At 51.7% G+C, this 20,740-nt stretch overlaps 1 protein-coding gene across 1 annotated transcript in view; it reads right to left on the reverse strand.

The window, feature by feature from the left end:
* Neurl1b (neuralized E3 ubiquitin protein ligase 1B) overlaps positions 1 to 13,141 on the reverse strand; it is a 30,172-nt gene extending 17,031 nt beyond the window's left edge. The window contains exon 1 of the mRNA XM_027425191.2: positions 12,980 to 13,141. Coding sequence (XP_027280992.1) covers positions 12,980 to 13,010 — 31 coding nt within the window. The 5' untranslated portion in view covers positions 13,011 to 13,141. The remainder of the gene's footprint in view (positions 1 to 12,979) is intronic.
* Between the last annotated feature and the right edge of the window lie 7,599 nt (positions 13,142 to 20,740).

Here is a 20,740-nt window from a genome sequence, read left to right on the forward strand (position 1 = left end):
TGTGCTTTCAGATGGTCCTAGGCTGACATATTTGTTTAATCTTGATTATACAACCCAACTTCCTTCAGGGAATGAGGGATAAACACTCTGTTTCCCCCTACTCCACCCACCTCACCCCCACACACTGAAGACACAGACTTGATGAGAGGCAAAGAAAACCAGAGTGGTGGTGGGTAGGATGGATATGTTCTCAACACAGAGTGAAGACACTTAAAAATCAAGGGCAAGAAGTGTCCTAATGTGCCTCCAGAACCTGCCCAGGGACACAGGGGACTGGAGTTAGCAGGAGGGCCAAGGCTCTAGGCACGTCAGTAGGAAACTGAATTCAGTCACTTCAGCAGAGGCAATCAACAGAAGAAAATTGGAGGAAGAGACCAATCTTTCCAGCCCCAAACCCACTGCACTGTTCATCTCTGTGTTGGTCCTGCTGCAAGCCACAGTCCCCCACTCTGAATCCCCCATGATGAAGGTGCCTCAGCAACTGCATCTGGCTTTTAAGGTGAATCCTCACCTTACCATCACCACTTCTGGTAGACAAGCTGGCTCTGGGCAGTCATCACCCACAGTGCACACAGCTTGGCACTGAGGCACAAGCCCCTGTTTGCAGACCCCTTCTCTGCAGCGGCAAGAGGACTCAGTTGCTCACCACCTTTGCTAAGACTGTTGGTATGCACCTCATCCTGCCCCGGCCTGGCCTTCCTGGCACTTTATTGTGGAACGTCCATCCCGTCATAGCTGCCAAGCTGCAGCTGTGAACACAGCTCTCAGCCGCTGCCACCAGGACCAGATTCATTTGGCTAGGATGAGGCTCCCAAATCACACCAGGGACAAACCCTTTCCTTCCACACTTAGCCAAGGACCCTGGTTAGTGAGGCCCATCTAGGAACCATGAGAGCCAGCCAGAGAGGGGATTTCTGGAAGGTGGAACAGTGCAGACCTCCGAAGTCACCCTTGTGGTTGACAGCAGGGACAGTCTCTGCCTGACAACCTCACAGCCAGTAGCTCTGGCCCCACCCAGGGGTGTGGTGTCAGTCTTTCTAGAGTTCAACTAGAGGAACAATGCCTGACACTAAGCCATGCAGATTCAAAACTGGGGTGGGCAGACTGGGCATCTCCACTGCCCAGTCCTGGGTAAGCCTCTGAATGCTCCTTGGGTGGCTCTTGCTGTGGCACTGTGTCCAGTCTGTGCTTTGCTACTAATCTGCCTGAGGGCCCTTGAGCAAATCCCTTTGTCTCTCAAACATGTGGCTCTGTCATCTGCAAATGGTGGGTGACCTTAGATCTCCACCATGAGGTGGCTGGCAGGGGTGATGAGAACATACACAGATGCCTTCTGAAGTTCTGGCACTTAGCAGAAAGGTAGAAAATAGCCATGCCCTCCATCAAAGTGCAATCAATGGACAAGCCCCTCACCTCCAACTAGGTCTGAATGTGGAAAGTGGCTCCAGACAGCACAGGCCTGTAGTTATGCAGATCCAGTTCAAACCAGGCAGTGTTGTATGTTTTCTGTGTGACCTTAAGCTTTGTGTTTAACATCTCTGAGCCTCAAGCAGACATAAAAGACTAGTGGAAGTCGTGTTTACCTTCTAAGGTTGTCTCGAGGATGGCACAGGCTCATGTGATGTGTAGTGTACAGCACACAGTGGGTAGCTGTAAACATTTTGGTCCTTTCTTTAATAAGTGTACTAGGGACATAGTTTCTCCCAGAGGGCCCATGGCTTTGTCCAGGAAATGTTACCCCAGACCTTTAGGGTTACCTCCTCTCTTGTCCACAGACAGAGGCCTATTCTTAAGCAGCCGTCCTGTCAGTCACAGGTGTGCTGTCAATTAGCCCCAATCCTCATGCCATTGAGCCTCTGGCCTACAATGAGGAACCAGCACCCACTGCCAGGCATGCTGGGAGTTTTCCCAGTGCTGGTAGTGACAGCATTCTGGCTTCAGCCAGGAGCAGGACTCACCCACCTTCAACAAGAGCATGCCCTCTGCTAGGGATCCCTGCTGAGCTCCTAAGATGTGCTGGATACAGGTCTTCACACTACAACTTAAACTGTAAACACCCCCTCTGAGTCCATTTTCACTACCTTTCATCTCCAGGGAAGAGATATGGGGCTGTGAGGCCAGGTTCAGGGTCCTGCTCTGTCAGAGCAGCTGGTTGAAGCAATTGGGTAAGGGTATGGCAGTCACAGGCCTTACTAGGAGCAACGAAGAGTGCACAGCTGTCTCTCCCCAGAAGCATACCTATACCCCATGCACAGAATCTGACATTCAACTTCAGAGGCTTCCTGAGCCCTTGGATCAGCAGTCATTAGATTGGAGATCTTGAGTGAGAAATGTCTGGTTCAAGAAATACTTGCACCGGGCAGTGGTGGCGCACGCCAGCCTGGTCTACAAGAGCTAGTTCCAGGACAGCCCCCAAAGCTACAGAGAAACCCTGTCTTGAAAAACCAAAAGAAAAAATAAAAATAAAAAAAAAATACTTGCTCAGGTTCAAAATGCAAACCAGCTCTGCAGGCAGACCATGCACACATGTAGGTGTGTGTAGGTCATGCTTCAGAGATAAGAAAAACGAGGCTTCCCGCCATACCAAAAGGGCAAGGACTTGGGTGTCCCTGGCAGCAGAGGGGACCTTTCCATTGGTAGATTTGAAGTGGCTAGAAAAAGACAAACCCGCCCTGGCTCCCCTGCCAAACACAGCAACAGGCGCACTAGGGACTTTGTTCTTGGCCTCAGAGGCCTGGCTGGCCAGCACCCTGGGTGGAAGAGGGCCAGCCCGCGCTGGAAACCGCCACTGGCTGCCTCCCCTTTGCTCTGCAAACAACTATCAACAGTCAACAGCTGTGGGGGTCTCTCCAGGCTGCTGGGGAGAAAGTCTTGTCTGTTCTCTGGGGACTGTTGAGTGTAGCAGCCCCTCGGCTGCACTGGCTCGCCTCGGATGGGATCCCGGGAAGTGTCATGGGATCCCGGGCAGTTTCATCTCTCTGTCCTCCAACTGCACAGGCCCTTGGGCCAGGTTGCTTCTTGATGAAAGGACCCAGGAAACTGCAGCCTCACAGGCGCCAGCTTCAGGGTTAGGGCCCCAGTGCTGTGAGGGCCAGAGGGAATGTCCCTCATTCCTTCCCCAGTATGTCACTTCCTCCTCCATCTGACAGCTCTGCAGCATCCGCTCAGTGCCAGCGCCTGTGTGGGTTGTGGGGTACATGTCCCAGTGAGTCACATACGGGACTGCCCTGCCATCTCTTTCCCCAAGGAGGTAGATTTAGAGCTGAAAGCAGCAGGAAGGACACATGGGCAAGCTGCACAAGGGGAGTTGGAAAGAGCTGACCCCACAGACAGAAGAAGGGCCAGAGGTGCAGTACAGGATAGGGAAATGTGTTCGGGTAGGGAGAATGGCACCAGGAAAGTCTAGAGGGGAGAATAAGCAGATTGCCCTGGGAACCTGCGAGGAGTATGGGGTTGCCCTGGGAACCTTCAAGGAGTGCGGGGTAGAAGGGAGCAGGAGGATGCAGAGAGAGTCAAGGGCTGCATCACAAAAGGTCTTTAAGGCCAGGCAAAGGCGATCTCCAGGAACGCTTGGGGGCTGCTGAAGAGTTTGAAGCTGGACAATGTCCCCAGTGGATCCACCTCTCTGAAGAATGAGGTTCAAACTGTGAACCTGCCTGTCAAAATGGCCCGGTAGGACAGGCCTGAGAAAGGCAGCCAAGATTTTGAACACCGTGTCTAACTGCCGCACACTCCTGCCTGGTCCAGTCCCCAGCCCCCAAGTGGCACTTCTCCAGGCAGCCCTGGCAGTGCTTACTGATAAGCTGGCTAGAGCTGCCTGGGCCTGTGTTTCTCTCTCTTTGCCTTGCAGACAGCCACTCTCCCAACCTGGGTGGTGCCCAGAACAGACACACTATAAGTCTCTGTGCCAGGTGAGTACCTGCAGGTCCTTCTAAGATCTGGGTGTTTGTGGGAACACACTCACTCATCACCTTGCAGGGTGAAAATGGAGCAGAGGATGGAACAGGCGCTACATCAAGGCTGTCTCTCTCCCCAGACCCCCACTGCACAGCATGTTCACCCCAGGTCTCCCTAACATCTCAACCTGCAGATGTAAGCGAGGCCATTGTGGAGCTTGGCACAGAAAGGGATTCTGCCTGGGGCAGGCAGGGTGGCAGTGGAAGCCATCAATCAGCTGGTTCACAGCCTCAAAAAAGGTCACGGTTTGGCGGAACTTGGGATGAACAAAGGCAAAGTTTCTAAAAAGGGAAAGCAGTGACCATGGGGGAGGGGTGTCCCAAGGACCTGCAACCCTGAGGTGGAAAAAGAACTAAAGGGGAGCCTGCTGGAAGGCAGATCCTGGGAGCCAAGGCCCACCACCTGCCCCTGAAACAGAGGCAGCTGCTAGAAGCCCCACCTCTGAAGAAGAGGGGCTTGGAGAGGCAGAGGATCTGCCTAAGGCCCAGCAGGCTGAGGCAGACTGACATGGAGGTTCTGAGCAGCCAGGAAAGCTGAATGCAGACTTTGACTGCAAGCCAGGGTGTGCTTGGTTTTGTACCCCAGGCTGGCTCTTGTAGTGTCTCACAGGCCCCTGAGAACAGCGATGGTGTCTGCTGGGCCTGTGAAAGCCTCCTTCCTACTGGGTCCTGCCTCCCTGTGGCCATTCTATAGCTTAAAGCCCATTACTGGAGATGGAGAGGGGCTGGCCACAGCTAGGGTGCAGTCAAACCACACCTCAGTGACAGCCCATGCTTGTTTCCATGGGACAGGATGTGAGATATCAATGTGACAGGGCAAGTTGGTATTAATCCCTCAGCTCGACAATCTTAGGAGTGCAGATTCTTTGCCTCCAAGTATAAAGGACACTTGTGGAGTCCTACTGTGTGCAGGACCCTGACTTCCGTCTGGTATTCATTTCCAAACCCTGAGAAGGAGGGTGGTGCCACCATTATTCTCACCCTAAAGATTACAAGGGAATGGGGGTGCAGAGTGGGCAACTGTCTTGCCCAAGGACACACAGACAGAGGTTTGAACTCAGTGCCTCTAAGACCAGGGTTCTTTCAAACATCTTTCTTGGAGTTGTAGCCAAAGTCCAGTTGTGATTGCTCTGGGACCCTGCGCCAGGCTCCAGGCCTCAGTGGCCCAGTCTGACAAGTGGGAGATGGGGCAAGGTGACGCAGAGCTCCGTGGTTCTGAGGACAAAGCCCCCGATGTCCAGGATGGAGTCCTACACCATAACCCAGACACATGGAAATTCCACTCTGCCATCTCCTGCCCTTGAACACCAAGAACCTGGAAGGAAAGGAATCTCTCCTGAGGCCCAAGGAGCTGCTGCCTACAGTGGAAAGTTACTGAGCCCAACTTTGGAGGCACGAGGTGGAACGTGAGCCTACCCATCTCATAAATCCATCATCTTGGGGGCCCAAGGGGAGGAAAACACATGCCCAAGGGCTATAACTGTGGTATAAACTGGGTGGTGTTGAGGGTGTAAACAAAATGCCCTGGGCACTCTGCCAGCCCACAGCCAGATGCCCTCTCCCATCCACTTCCCCAATGGCTTACTCATTAAATAGCTTTCCCCACCAGTGGGAGGTAAGGCCAGTGGAGTCCCTGTGAGAAGAAGGAATGAGGAAGGGTTAGGGCGCTTGGCAGCTGTCCTGGGTAGGGTGTACAGGACATGCTCACAAACACCTGAACCACTGAGCTAACTACAAAGAGGCTGGCTGGATTATCTAAGATAAGTAGCTTCCTATCACCTCAGTGTCCAGACCTGTAAAATGGGTCTAACCCCTGCAGACTATTATAGGGACAGAGGTGCAAGACTGGGAGGGCCACAAAAGGCATCACTGACTCATCAGGGAGTTTCTTCCCAAGACTGGCCTCCCAGGGTCCATGTGATGCATGACAATGCCAAGTCACTCCAGTGACAAGCACTCCATCACCTTTGCCCTGGGGGTCCTGGCATGAGGAAGTTCTTCAGTGCTAAAATCTGTCTCTCTGGACACAGCAAAACTCTGCCCATGCTGCCCTGCCTGTCATGTCTAAGACAGCTCACAGGTCTTGGAGGCCCCAAGCTGCCAATGGCGACACTTCCGATGGGATGGCACAGTCTCTTTCCAGCTGTGCTTTCCACAAAGCCCCAGGACAGTGGCTGTCCCCTGAATGGTTTTGGCAAAGGCTGGAGATTTGCACATCAGACTTGGGGGATTCTCAGGTGGGTCACCATGGTGAACCCACAGGCCACCTGGAGCATGCCCAACCCACCATTGCTGCAGGTGGGATTCAGGACAAGCAACCAAAGAACACAGAGCTACTGAGTTACCCTGCAGGGGGGCACCCTCCTCTACCCAGCAGTCCCTGGAAGAACATTCCTGTGCTCCAAATGGCAGAAGCTGTGTCCCTCATGGTACCTGTTTCTCACCAGTTATGTGGGGCTAACGGCAGAGCCTATTAGGGCCTGGGCTGAGGGTTAAACAAGTGTACTGGCTTAGAATAGGTTTGGCACAGGACACACGTTTTAGCAGTTCTTATTACTCTCTCTGTCTGTCTCCTTCAAGAGTACCTGGTCCAGCCTCAGCATGGAGCAGCTTGCTGGCTGGGTGGATTCACAGCTTTAAGGAGCCAAGTAAACACTCTACTGGTTCAGAATTTGGAACACCTGAATGGAAGTATCATCACCTCAATATGCCAGGAGGGGGTTAAAGCTTGGAAGGTCATGCTACCCGGCTGGCTGAAGGACAGGCAGGTCACAGATCCAGGTAGATAATCAAGGCCCCTGGCCTGTGTGTCAGTCATCATGGAGACTGCTCTTGCCTGGCAGCCAGCCTCTCAGCTTTGCTCACTGAGCTCAGGTGAATAACGTGGGCCCATGGTGTCTGCCATCACCTGGGTGTTCCAGTTCCACTGGACAGGAACATGCAACTTCAAAATGACCAGTGCAGAGCCACGCCCACCTCTGTAGATGCAGAGCCAGGGTGCTGGAAGAGGATATTTTTATCTAGGCAACTGGGATAGGGATGTCATCTTCAGATGACAGAGAAAGTGTGTCCCAGGATGCTTGGGACGAGGACAAGGGGCAGTCACTTGAAGAGAGACCAAGGTTCCCGAGGGCAGGCAGGCCTGGAGTTGAGTTGGTCACCTGCCACTTCTCAGTCACCTGACCCAGGGCAGGTTTCATTAGTGTTCCCAGTCTACTTCCTCATCTTGCCCCTTACCCTCTGCTTCAAACACTACTGCTGCCAGGCTCTGCGCTTGTATTTTACACCCTCAGAGTACAGCACTAAATACAGAGGTACAGAGTTGCCTCTTTCCATCGTGGAGGATTAAACAGCCTGGCCCTAGCCCTGATGGGGAAGCTATCGAGCAGATTGCACCCCATCTGCAAAACCCTTCTACCACCACCCTTCCTGTCACCCCATTAGTAGTGGTTCCCAGAACTCTGCAGCTCTGCTTCCATTTTCTCCTCAGACCTGGGGTCTTTGACATTGAGGCACTCTGCCTTCACCAGCCATTCCCACTTTCCTGACAAAGTCTCTTCTTTGAACAGAGTGCCTCTCCTCCAGGGAGTGCTCCATGCATCTTTCTCAGGTCTCCTCTGTCACCATCACTTGCTGTGTCTTTGCTGGTGTCTACCACTAAAACCCAACTCCTTAAACCAGGCTATGGTCCTTGTCGTAGCTGAGTATACCAACTGCACAGTGTCAGCTTTCTCTCTCAAAAGTATGTGTTCTGGAAAAGGCCTGAGAACCCAAGACTAATGTGAAAGGAGTCCTCCGATCCAGGCCTGGGTGTGAGGCTGAGGGTCACCTGCCAGTCAGCACTTACAACCCCAGGAGCAGGACTGGGAACGTCTTTCCCCAGTGACAACCATGATCATGATGTCCTTTCTCATTTACTGCTCCCAGCACACTACACAGTTCACCCCTCCAGCCTGAGAGCCACCCCTTATGTTCTTGCTTCCCGCTGAGGATCCAGGGTGCAGTGTGGCTTATTCTAAGGTCTGGGCTCTGCCCTTACCTCTCCTGCAGCCAAGTGGCCTCTGTCAACACAGGCTGTCACCATCAGAGAAATACATTTGACCTGTCACATGGACAGGTGGTGGGGACACCTAGCATTTAGGAAACAGAGGCAGGAGGACTGCTGAGTTCAAGGCCAGTCTAGCCCACACAGACTGAGTCACTGTCTCAAAAGAATCCACCCAGGGCTGTAGAGATGGCTCTGTGGTTAAGAGTCCATACTACTCTTGCAGAAGACCAGTGTTTGGTTCCTAGGACCCATAATGGTGGCTTATTATGTCCGTGTAAGTTCAGCTCCAAGGGCTTTCAATGTTCTTCTGGATTCTGCAGGTACTGCACACATGAGGTACACACACACACACACGCACGCACGCACGCACGCACGCACGCACGCACGCACGCGCGTGCGCGCATGCGTAAATAAAACCAAATCTTAGGGCTGGAGAGACTGCTCAACATTTAAGAGCACTTGCTGCTCTCCTAGAGGGCCTGAGCTTGGTTCCCAGTGCCCACAACAGACAGTTTACAACCACAGTAATTCTAGTTCCAGGGAACCTGACATCTGTGGCCTCCGAGGACACCTGCACTCATGTGCTCAATCTCACACTCATACAAATACATAATTAAAATAATGACATACTTAAAAATAATCCTTTTATAACAAGTGCATGCCAGTATCTTTTCTATGCTTTATCCTTAAAGAGCATTTAGTACCTGGTACTGACCCACAGTGGACAGGCACTTTGGTTGGGGGATAGGGTGGCACTAAGCTGGTTCTACATTACAGGACATGTAGACCTTCTGGATGTGGCATTCAAGACTGTATCTGATGCCTGGCACATGAGAGGTATCGGTGGCCACTGAGTAACCAAGCCACAAAGCCACATAAGGAGATACTCAGCAGGACTTCCTTTTAGAGTAACCTCCAGGAAGCCTTCCTGATTTCCCAGTTAGGGAGGAGCAGAGTGGAACTAGAGAGGATGAAACAGAAGAAGCCCACCTGTTCTGTCCACAGACCATTTCTCCACCATTCCATCACACAGGAGATAGCCTACTTCTTCCTCCTATATCCACTGTTGGCATAGCCTGGCGCACAGCACCCTTACAGGACCTCACCAAGGGGTCTTGCCCAGCCCTCCTGAGCATTAGCTGGCAGCATGTAGGTAGGTCTCAAGGAACTTGAAGGAGCTTCTGTGGCTCTGAGATATTCTAATGACTTGGGTGGTGGTGGTTGGGGACAGGGTAAACATGGCCAAGAGGATAGAGGAAACTCAACTCAGCTCCAAACTTCAACTGAGAGAAGGTGTGAAGAGAAAAGCCATTGTCCCTTGTTGGCTGGCTACTGCATGCTGACCAAGACTGCTACCTTCCCAGGGGCTGATAAAGTCATGGTTTAGGGACACCTGTGGCTGCTCGCTCAGGGAACATCATCTCTGTGACCAGAGAGGATGCTAGGCAGCAGAGGGCCAAGCAGTTACAGGACTTCGCCAGGTTTGCTTTGTCTAGGAGGGTCTTGTTTGGGTGCACCTGGTCCAAGACGGTATTGTCTAGGAAGATGGGGCAAGGAGCCCTGTGGGAAGGATCATCTAAGGCAGGTATGAGTACACCCCTTCTAGACTTAGCATCTGCAAGCTATGTGGTGGGTTAGGAAGCCTGAGTCTCTGTCTGTCTGTCTGTCTGTCTGTCTGTCTGTCTCGCTCCTGTAGTAGTGGCCTCTGCCCTTGACCTCTCTGAGCCTGTGAAATCAAAGATGTCCCTTTTGAACACACACAGCAGAGGTCTGGTCCAGCCTGCCCCTGGTGGCCCATATAGACTCAGCATACCTCCTCAGCTAAAAATCCCACACAACCGGCCAATAAGCAGACTCTGAAAACTGTTGGCTTGGCCAAGCACTAGCCAACTTAACAACTAAACCAAGCCTATAGTTTGAATTCAGCATCTCCTCCAACCAGTGCTGGGTGAACCCCAGGGGTGCACAGGGAAGTGTCTAGAATGTGCTGGTTAGGAGAAAAGGGAGGAACTCTTCCTCCTACCCACCCCATCCTGAAATGCTGCCCTTCCCCATTTCTACCTGCTATATGTTTATTTTCCCCTTAGAAAACCCAGGGAAGGCCATGAAGTGAAGAACACTGCATGGCATTAGGAACCTGATGGATCTCAGTCAGCTAGTCACAGCTTGGTTAGAGCCTGTGTGAGCTGGACTTACCCAGTCTCTCTGTGTCCTCTAAACTGGAAGGCTTATACTGCAGCTGGATAGGGAGGCTAAAGCACACAGTAGGAGCTTAGCAGAAGCAAGGTCTCCTGCTGACCTATGCTCACTCCTAGATCATGGGTATGTTGGTGCAGTTTGAGAGATCTGCTAAGTGGGTTCCCGCCACCAAAGGGAACTTCTCTTTCTTTGACATTTCCTTATTATGCCCTGTAGCAAGCCATGTGCAAAGTGGAATACCCAATAAACATTATCTAAACCACGGAGGCATTTAATAAGTGTTATCTAGGCCTGGGTTGAAGAACTGAGGACTTTGGAGCTAAATAAACCTGGGTTTCAATTCTGGCCCTGCCACTAAAGGAGTTCTGTAGGCAAGGACACGTCATTTGACCTCTCTGAGCCTTGATTTTCCATCAATTAAATGGGAGTGATGATCCTGCTGTGCAGGGATGCTGGGAGAATTAAAACCATTCATTCACTCATAAACCAACCTAGCCCCTAGTCCAGGAACTCAACATACAGCAGTGATCACACACACACACACACATGTTGTGTCACACAGTGACATACATGTGCTCAGGAGAACCACAAAGAAAAAAAAAAGAGCAGGGAATGACAATGTCTAGACCTAAGCTAGAGCAGGGGCCTGAGGGAAGGGAAGGGGGAAATCACATGGGGGTTAAAGTGAGTATGCCAGGCAGCCCGATGGGAGTGTAGCAGCCTTAAGAATCGAGTTGGTGTGTGACTGCAGCCACACATGTAGGGAGCCTGGCATGGAATCCAGGTGCTCAGCAAATGCTAGCTCTCTATTTCCAGTCCTGTGGGATGAGCCCCACGCACGTGTCCCTTCCCTGAGAAGGAAAGCACAAGCTTCCTCAGGGCAAGCCTGAGCCAGAGATGCAGGCTCCATTTGCGCTCCACCACCCGGTTCTGAGCCTGCGCCAGGCACTAGGCTCTGAGATGGGCAAGCCAGGGAAGGGAACAAGATAATCAAAGCACGAGCCCTGTCCTCATGGAACTCCGTACAGAGCCACAGCAAGAAGCAGTGACAGTGCAGCACGGTCGTATGAACAAGCTATCTTAGGAGGGTGTCCAGGCCATAGAGCAGAGCAGAACCGCAGAAGGGTTAACCTGCCAATGGTGACCTCGGAGCTCGATGGTGAGACATCGAGTGGACAAGGAAGAACATTCCAGGTGTGAGGTGCTGAGTATAGAGGCTCAAGAATCTAATGGCAAGTCCATTGGAGAAAAAACACAGCCCTTCACATCTTTGGCACCTATCTGATGAGCCTCCTCCTCCCTCACTTGGTCCCTCAGACACTAGGGGGCTCCCACACTTACATACAGCAAGGGATGACCTGCTTTGACCCTGAGCCCCCAGCCTAGAGTGCCCCACCCACAGCACCAGGCCCCAGGGGAATAGACACTGCACCAGTCACAAGCAATGTGTGGCCACCCGATGACACTTGCCTGTCCCTTCCCTTACGCCAAATGTGACCCACAGGTGGCAGAATGGCTTTTTAAAAACTAACTAGACTAGCACAGACGTCGTGGATTAAGAAATTGAGTATGGAGTGGCGTCTCACCCATGGATCGATGATGACACCTCAGGTCCCTCAGGATGGGTGGCTGGGTCTCCCCATCCTAGCAGTAGCCATGTACACAAGAAGCAGTTGTCACTCTAGAACAGACCCACGTTCTAATGCCACCTCTGCAGCTGACCAGCTTGTGACTCCACCTGGCTGACAGTAGGAACCATTGAGTAAGAGCTGCCCAGGGGTTTATTAGTAGAAGGGGCTGTCTCCTTCCTCAGTAGCCCGTGGACCTCAGGCTGGCCCTACACAGACAATCCCTTCCAGAGGAGACAACTCTTTTCTAATAAGGGCTGGAGGAAGGGCTTGGGGGATGTCAGCCGGGCTGCACTAAATTTGACCTACAGCCAACTTGTTTCTTCTCTGAGCTACCCCCAACCCAAACACACACTCAGCCTTTGCCCCAAAATGCGCGAATGCCCAGCTTCATGCCCAAACCCTTCTGAAGACTTGGGGCAGCAGGGGGGTGGGGGGGCGGGGCAGACGGACTGACAGGGCCCATGCAGTTTCCCACCACTGCCTGGTATCAGGTCATTTCTCTTGTTCCAAGCGTCAACTTCTTCGTGTGTATAATCGGGTTGCCCTTCCTTACGAGGACGCTTCTTTGCAGACAGGCAGTGGCACAGAGCCTTGGCAAGCTGACCTGTTCCACCATCACTAGGTATTTTCAGAATGGCGTGGTGTCCCCAGCCTCCGCACGCCGCCCTACGCCCCTTGCCCACCGTCTTTCTCAGGTCTGGGAAATTCTAGGGCGCTTTTAACTAGGGGGCGATGCGCTCCGCAGCAGTGGCTCAGAACCCCCAGCTGAGCGGACACCGGAGCTGGGGCGCAGCCCGGCGCGCGTGGGAACGCCGCCAGGAAGTAGCACGTGTGGTGGGGGCGCCTGCGGGCTGCGCGCGGGGATCCGGGACACCCGTGCCCCGAAGCCCCCCTGGAGGCTTTGGCCGGGGAAGCCCCGATGGCCCCCGGCTCGCTCCTCAGCGATCTCGGGCTGGAACAAAGGCGCGGGGCGCACGGCCAAGGCCAGGAGAACCAGGCGGGGTCTGCACGGCCCGGCAGGGGTGCGGCTCCGGGGATCAGGCTCTGGCAGCCAGACTCCGGTGTGCACCCGGGGCTCCGCGGCCGGGGCTGCCCGGGGAGGACCGAGCGCTCCGCGCCACCTCGGGGCGCGGCTCCGCGCGTACCTGGCAGGGTCCGGTGCACCGTGTTACCCATCGCTGCTCCGAGAGTCCCGGCGCGGGGCTAGCTGGGCGGGCCGGGGGCCGCGGCCGGGCTGAGGGGCATTGCCGCTGTACGGGCGACCGGCGGGCGGCGGATGGGCGGCGCGGGCGGCGGCGAGAGGAGGCGGAGCCACCGGCCCGGGCGCACCCGCCCCGCCCCGCGCCCGCCGCCAACCGTGCCGGGGCGGGCCGCAGCTACCGCCGCGTCTTTTGAAAGTTTGCACCGGCAAGGCGTGGGAGAGGCGGGGCTGGCCTCCCGTCCTCGCCGTTCCCGCGCGGTTTGCGCGGGTTCTTTCTGCCATTCGGGAGGGAGCCACTGGGCGCCTAGGCCTCCTCCAGGCGCTGGGCCACTCTGGGCGGTGCCCCGACACTAGGGGCGACGGTCACACAGGCAGGTCGCGCGGGACAGTGTCAAGGACTCCGTGGCGGCCCAGCTAGCGTGAGCTGGGAAGCCTCGGAACTTCTCTATTCCCTAGGCCACATACCTAGGAGGGGAGACTTCAGTGGTATGCGGGGGGGAGGGGGCGGAAGGGGGCGCGTGGGGGGGCGTGGACCTCAGTCATTAGTTCACTGTCCTTCCTTAATTAAAATACTGGCTACACCCTATGCACCAGGCCCTGTGCTGAGTCCCCAGATACAGTCCCTGCTCTCCAGGAAGGGACAGTAGTCAGGACAGAAATAGGAAAGATTAGCAATCAAGAATACACAGTGATCAAAGCCAAAGACAACACTGATGGTGTCAGGTAGCATTGGTTGTGGATTTGGGGGAGAATAGGGTTGTGTGTTAGGTGGGGAGTGTGGGGCGGGGGAAAAGCATTCCTCGTGGATTAGCCCACCCCAAAGGTCTTTTCTCAGAACCTTTCGCCCTTGGCTACTCTCCTATACTGAAGTCAGCGAGCCTGTGCCTCCCTTGTCCAGAGTCACAGGCTGGAACACCAAGGTGGGGGAGGTGTGATGACTGTGAGGACACCCTGTCCCTAACCTTTGCTTTCAAACTCTTAATTCCCATACTCTGTATTCCCGTATAAAGCAAAGTTGTTATGTCCACATCACAGACAGTGTAACAGGCTCAATGAGTGGAAGAAATGCCCAAACCTATCTCCCAGGTTCTGAGGGCCATCTCCTTCTGAAGCTGTTGATAAAACAGGGTGCTTCTAAGAGAGCCTCTGCCTTTAGCTTCTCAGGTGTCCTCAAACCCTCCACCTTCAGGAAGCTGTGTCCAGACCTGCTCTGCACTGTGTTATTTATTTGTTCACCCCAAACTCTGATGGGGGAAAGGTCCATTAGCTGGGTGGCCTTCACTCTGTGAGCCTGGGGTACTTATAGAGGTCACTATTGCTATAAAAGGAATTGAGGAATTTCACTCAGATAAAACGCGGCGGCAGGGTGGGAGGCTGTTGTTCACTGGCCTTTTAAAGGCCACTTTCAGAGCCTCCAGCAAGTGGCTGTGTTGCGGTCACAGATGCTCATCTGCAACCACAGAGCCCCCTACTGTTCCGGTGTAGTGCAGGAGGTGCCCACATGGGATTTGTGGGTTGGACAACCTCTCCGTCCCTGTGAAGTTGTGCCTTGGAAAATGTTGCCCCCTTCATGATGACATAGAAACAAACCACACAGAAAAGAACTGGGATCAAAGAATTTCTCGGAGATCCAGAGTTCCAAATTAGTGTGTTAAACAACTGAACTTAAAATATGGACGTGTAGGTAAGTATACTAACCCTATAAGTAGACATCTGACTGCCTCTCTTCCCTCCTGCTTTTTTGGACTATTTAGCTTTACATGCATGGGCTCTTGGGGAGAATGGAGGTGGCCCTCTATTTAACGTCTAGACAGATTGTAGACTGTCTTATATTGGGGTATATAGGATAATTGCTTATTCACTGAGGTCCCTCAGCACCTTGTCCAGTCTTTCAGCTACACCCTCACAGCAGGTGCTGCCTTCCCGTCCTTTCCATCGCCAGGGAGACACATTCATCCCTGGCTTCCCACACAGAGCTGGCTCCACTCACTGTACATTGAATAAGATATCTGCAGAGAGGCCTGGCTCTGCTGGGAGAAGACAGAAAAGAAGGAAGGGAGGCAAAAGAGAAAGAAGAGAGGAAGGAAAGAATTGCAACAGAATGGGCTGCTGCGTGACAGTAGTACCACCTACTCATCTAGAGTGACAGGTGTGGGCAAAATAAGCAAACAAATAAGTAACGCATTAAAACACAAATATAGTCTTATAACCAAGGGTGTGGCCACTCTACTACAGGCTGATTTGCTCATTCTAGAGTTTGCTTTGGCTCTGGAACCCACCTCTGGAAAAAACAAAACAAAACAAAACAAAAAAACAAAACTATGCTGTTGCCTGAGGGTGGGACCAGTGGCTTGGCTAGAGAGGGAGACCTCTGTGGCAGGAGGTGAGAAACAGGAAGGAGCTTTGCAAACTGTGAGGGTTTTCATGGGTTTCCAGAATTCACTGAGTATCGGGAGGGCACTGTGGTAGGCCATTCTAGAGTCCCAGGCTAGAAAAACCACACATCCATGCTGATCTCTTATGGCCCTGCTTCTGTAGTCCCTGACAATCTAGCTCCTCAGCAGAGCCAGCTGAGAAAGTGTGGGTTAGGTGAGCTGGGACCAGCCCTGGGGCAGAAGTATGAAAGGGTGGGGGGAATGAGGGGCCCTGCTCATGGACTATGCCTGGGGCTCTGTGACCATAGCATCCTGTGACCCTCTCCTGCCTCTCCAGACAGATATTCATGCCACACCAAAGAAAACAGCTTGCACATACAGAGCCTCAGAAAGTGGAGACTGTTGCCTCAGGCACTCATCTGCTAAAAAAGTGGGGACTGCTGCCCAGGTCAGAATGGCTTCAAACTGTATGCCTCGAACGTGAGAAAAGACAGCTCTACTGGGGGCCAGGGCACTGGAGCTTACAGGAATGAGTGGCAGGTCAGAAGTATCTCTACTGGACCCAGGAGACGGCACAGTGGGATACCATCAGGCTTTGGCCACAGTCTCCAATTCAGCTACTCTTGAACACAGTCACCTGCCCCACCCAGCACACAGCCACCTGCCCCACCTAGCACAGAGACAGCTGCCCTTCTTTGGTATCAGCCTCACATGGGCTGTAGGCTCTGGGTGAGCATCCTTGTAGTTTATTGTACAATGTCAGGAGCTCCTAGAGCAGCAGGCAGTGAAAGGTGTGGCCCTGGCTCTGTGCCTGTGGTTCCAGCTCTGACAGGTCCAGCCCTGGCAGCAGTAGGAACACCTGCAAACCTGAGCTGGGGGTGTCCACTGCAGACACATCCACCAGCTCAGGAAGCCAGAATCCAGGCTGCAGTTGGGTTACAAAATTGTTTTACACTTGCCACAGGAAGGTTGCAGGAGGCCTGTGAGTTACTGGTCAGGTTGGGCTCCAGAGCAAAGCTCTTGTCTCTTAATACCAAGACAGAGTGCTTTCCTGGATACACAGGACCCTGGATCTGGTCCTCAGCACTAAAGGAAAAGTCTCAGTTTGCAAACCTCAGGGTCATAACATCTCATTTTATCAACTGCTGTTTACAAAGTGCCAGCAGCTGGGTAGCAGGAACCTGGCAGCACCATCTGAGTCCTTACCACCTTGAGGCTGCCAAGGTGACCATGAACTTCTCTGGAAAGAAAACAACCTCAAAGATGGTGGGGTAGCTGTCTGGCTTACCCAGTCTGGAGAAGGTAGAACTCAGTTTCTCATTTCTCTATAGAGGAGAAGGCAGGTACAGAGTGACGAAACCACCTGCCACAGAGCTAAACAGAGGAGCCAGGGGGTCTGATTTTCTCTAACTCCAGGATTCACTCCTGCTGCACTGCCCTCAATGAGCAAATCACGTCTACATGGCACAGAACCCAGCAACCGCATACCTGGCAGCCAAGGGAAAAAGGGAAAAAAACCTGTGCCATGGTTTTCCTTGTTTGCTTATGGATGCACATTTGGTCCTGAAGATAACTTTAGTGGGAGCTCACCTAAGGGCCACAAGAAGATAATTCTTATCCAAAGACATATCAACCATGTTCAGATGGATGTAGACGTCAAGGTGGGAATTTACCTAAAATCTAATGGGTGTAGCTCTGCCACAGACTGGGTCATGGGTGCCAAGACTTGATGTTCCATGATACCAGGTCAGAGTGGAGGTGTTTTGACTCACTCTGGGCACAGGGCAGAAGGCTAAGGTGGAATCCATGATCCTAGCTTTCATTGGCTGTGTTAGTACTGGGGTAGTTACAACATGAAGGCGGCCCACATGAGCAAGTACCGGGCCCTCCAAGGCCCTTTGCATGCACTAAGATTGCAATCCTGTAAGGACGTAGTTCCACAAAAGTGTCTCCTTTTCTTTTTTCTTCTTCTCCTTTTTTGTTTTTGTTTTTTTGTTTTGTTTTGTTTTGTTTTTGTTTTTCGAGACAGGGTTTCTTTGGGTAGCTTTGGAGCCTATCCTGGCACTTGTTCTGGAGACCAGGCTGGCCTCGAGCTCACAGAGATCCGCCTGCCTCTGCCTCCAGAGTGCTGGGATTAAAGGCGTGTGCCACCAACGCTGGGCAAGGTGTCTCCTTTTCTAGATGGGGAAAGGTAAAAGCCTGCACATGTGGGTAGCTCTTGTGGTCACATAGGAAGAGATATGGAATATCTGGGATCTAATTTGTTGATCCTCTGGGCACCTCTTGCAGTGAAGTAAGAAAAGGAGCCAAGGGTTGAGAGGACTTGCTTCTGAGGCCCCCTTGTTTGTCCCTTCCTTTAATCCTCACCCCCTACATCAAGGCAGGAGATATTATTTCTGCTCTGTTAGGAGGCTCAGAGATGAAGAACTTATCTAAGGTCACTCAGCCAGTTGTGGCACAAATAGGCCTAGAAGCCCACCCACTGTGGCCCAGAGCCCTTGCTTTTTTTTTCTTGGCTCCACAAGTGGCTGAGAGTTGCAGAGGGACCAACCTATCCTACCTGGAACAGCGAGAGTCCAGATGACTTCCTGGGGTTGTAAAAAACTGGGTCCAGAGATAAGGGCTTTTGAAGAAAAACTAGAACAAAGGAATGTGTGTCACTCAAGAGTCCAGCTTCAAACAGCATTACCTTTACTGACTGGTAGACCCTGGGTGGGTCACAAGCACTGTCTACCTTGTTTCTAAGTTTGTGCAGTGGAGATGGCCAGGGCACACAAGCCTCTGGACACTGGAGGAGTGGGTCATCAGCCAGCCACGGGAGACACTGCTTGAGAAGCAGTCGGTGTGTATACTCAGTATGCTAGTCACCCCTGGACCTGTCACTCTGTGCCTGCTTGCTGCAGCATCCTCTGTCAAGAGGTCCAGAATGGTCAAGCAAGATGGTCTGAGTCCTCATTCTGCCCTCTTTTGGCTGGGCAATTAGCCAGGTCATTTCAGGGCTCTAGGACTACATCCCTATGAACAGGGAGGGAGGCATTAACTTTCACTGCATTCCTGTGTTGCAGCAAGATCTCCCACTTCATCTAACAGTGGTTCACTGGAGAACTACTCTGGCTATCAACATGCTAAGAGGAATCCAAATAGGCAAAAATAAACAAAGGGGTGCAGGCTATTCATGGCCTGATTGGCTCAGTGTTTTAAAGAAGTCAATTCCAAGTTGACAGATCAATACATACAACCCTAACAAAGTTCCGCTGTGTGTGTGTGTGTGTGTGTGTGTGTGTGTGTGTGTGTGTGTGTGTGTGTGTGTGTGTAATGCATTCTAATTTTCACAAAACTATAGAGACTGACGGATGAAACAGCTTTTTTACAATGAAGAAGAAGAAGAAGAATGAAATGAGAGAAGTTCCTTTAGTGGGTACCTTTTGGTTTTGTGCTATTTTAATTTTCTTTTAATTAGCATTCAAGGTAACGTGTTTCATTATGGAATTTCTATGGAGTCTCCCCCGTCTCCTCCATATCCTCCATCTCCTCATTCTCCCCCTTCTCTCCATTCCCTCCCTCCATCTCCCCAGACCTCTCCAGCTTTACTGGATATTAATGCCAATTATAAAACTACTAAAACAGTGTGGCATTGTGCATGGATAAATGACCAGACCTGTTGGGTAGAAGCCAGAAGCCAGACACAAATAGACATGTGGTTTATACTAAACACAGGGTAAAGACAGTCTTTAATGACTCTTGTTGGTCCAGTTGGCTGTCCGTATAGGAACAGACTCCTGCCCCACACCACCACCACAATGGTGGCAGAAGGATCTAGATTAAAGGAGAAGAATGACACAGAAGAATGCCTTTAGAGATGGAGTGCAGGTCCGTTCCTGCTTGCCTGACGTGTACAGAGATTCAAACCCCTACACCTCATAAACTCAGCAAGGTGGTATATACCCGTAATCCCAGAGCCAACGCTTGGGATGTGGAGGCAAGAGGATCAGGAGTTCAAGGTCATCCTTGACTATACATGGAGTTTGAGGTCAGCCTGGACGACATGAGATCCTACCTCTCCCACTTGAAAAAAACAAACAAACAAAAACCAACACAGAGAATATCTTCATATCAGGCATGGCACACCTTCAAAACCATATTCAGGAAGCAGAAGCAGGAGTCAACTACACGAGTTCAAAAACAACAGCAGTAAAACCAAACAATAACAAAAAACTCATCATCTCTTAAAGGAAAATGTAGCTGGACGTGGTAACTCAGATCTCTAACCCAAGCACTAGGGAGGCTGAAGCAGAAGGACTGACCCAAGTTCAAGACCAGCCTAGCCTACATGAAGCCTTGTCTCAAAATAATCAATCCTGAAAGTCTTCTTGTTCATATGACATTCAAAACAAAACCAAAAAAACTGACCAAGAGTTGTGGTGATGGTTCACTGTGTGAGCTGACTGCCATCCAAGCATGAGGACCTGAGTTTGGATTTCCAGAGCCCATGTGAAAAGGTGAGCAACACAGCATGTGCTTGTAACCTCACCAATAGGATTGGGTGCAGGGGGTATAGTTTCAGGTTCAGCAAGAGACCCTGCCTCAAAAAAATAAAGTGGAAAGATGGGGGAAAAACAGCCAATTGACCTCTCTGCTCCAAAAACATGTATACACCCAGACTAACAAGTATACAACACACACACACACACACACACACACACACACACACACACACACACACACACGGGCAAGGAGACTAATTCAGTGTAAAAGTGGGCAAAATCCAGATATTTCACAAGAATATTTCAGTGGCCAATGAACTTGAAGGTACTGAATCTCATCAATGATTACAGAAACAAAAATTAAAGTTACAAAGACATAACCACAGCACTCCAACTGACTGGCTAAAATTTAAAATGTTGACAATACTAAGTGTTGACTAGATTGTGGAACAACAGGAAATCTTACACTTTAGAAAACCATTTAGCAGTGTCATTTACATATTGAACTATTTATATCCAGTATATATTTACACCTACTTAGCATGCATTCCTATTTATCTATGCCTTTCAGATATCTATTTGGCAGTATCTATTATAGCTGAGCCTGCCTCCATGATGCAGAAGTTACACTGGCCATGTACACGATCATTCTGTTTCAAGTCATGCTGGCAGAACAGACGGCGTGGAGTGAGGAGAGTGGCATCGGGTGGTGGCCACCTGGGCATGATATGGGAGGGCTTATGGGAGCTGGGAAATTTGTTGCCTTTTAAAGAAATCTCAGAACCACACATTGTACTCTCCCTTAAACTGTGCTGTCTGTGCTGAATTTCACAGTGAAAATATTCT

Source organism: Cricetulus griseus, chromosome 7 (genome assembly GCF_003668045.3).
Source record: "Cricetulus griseus strain 17A/GY chromosome 7, alternate assembly CriGri-PICRH-1.0, whole genome shotgun sequence".
Taxonomy (NCBI): domain Eukaryota; kingdom Metazoa; phylum Chordata; class Mammalia; order Rodentia; family Cricetidae; genus Cricetulus; species Cricetulus griseus.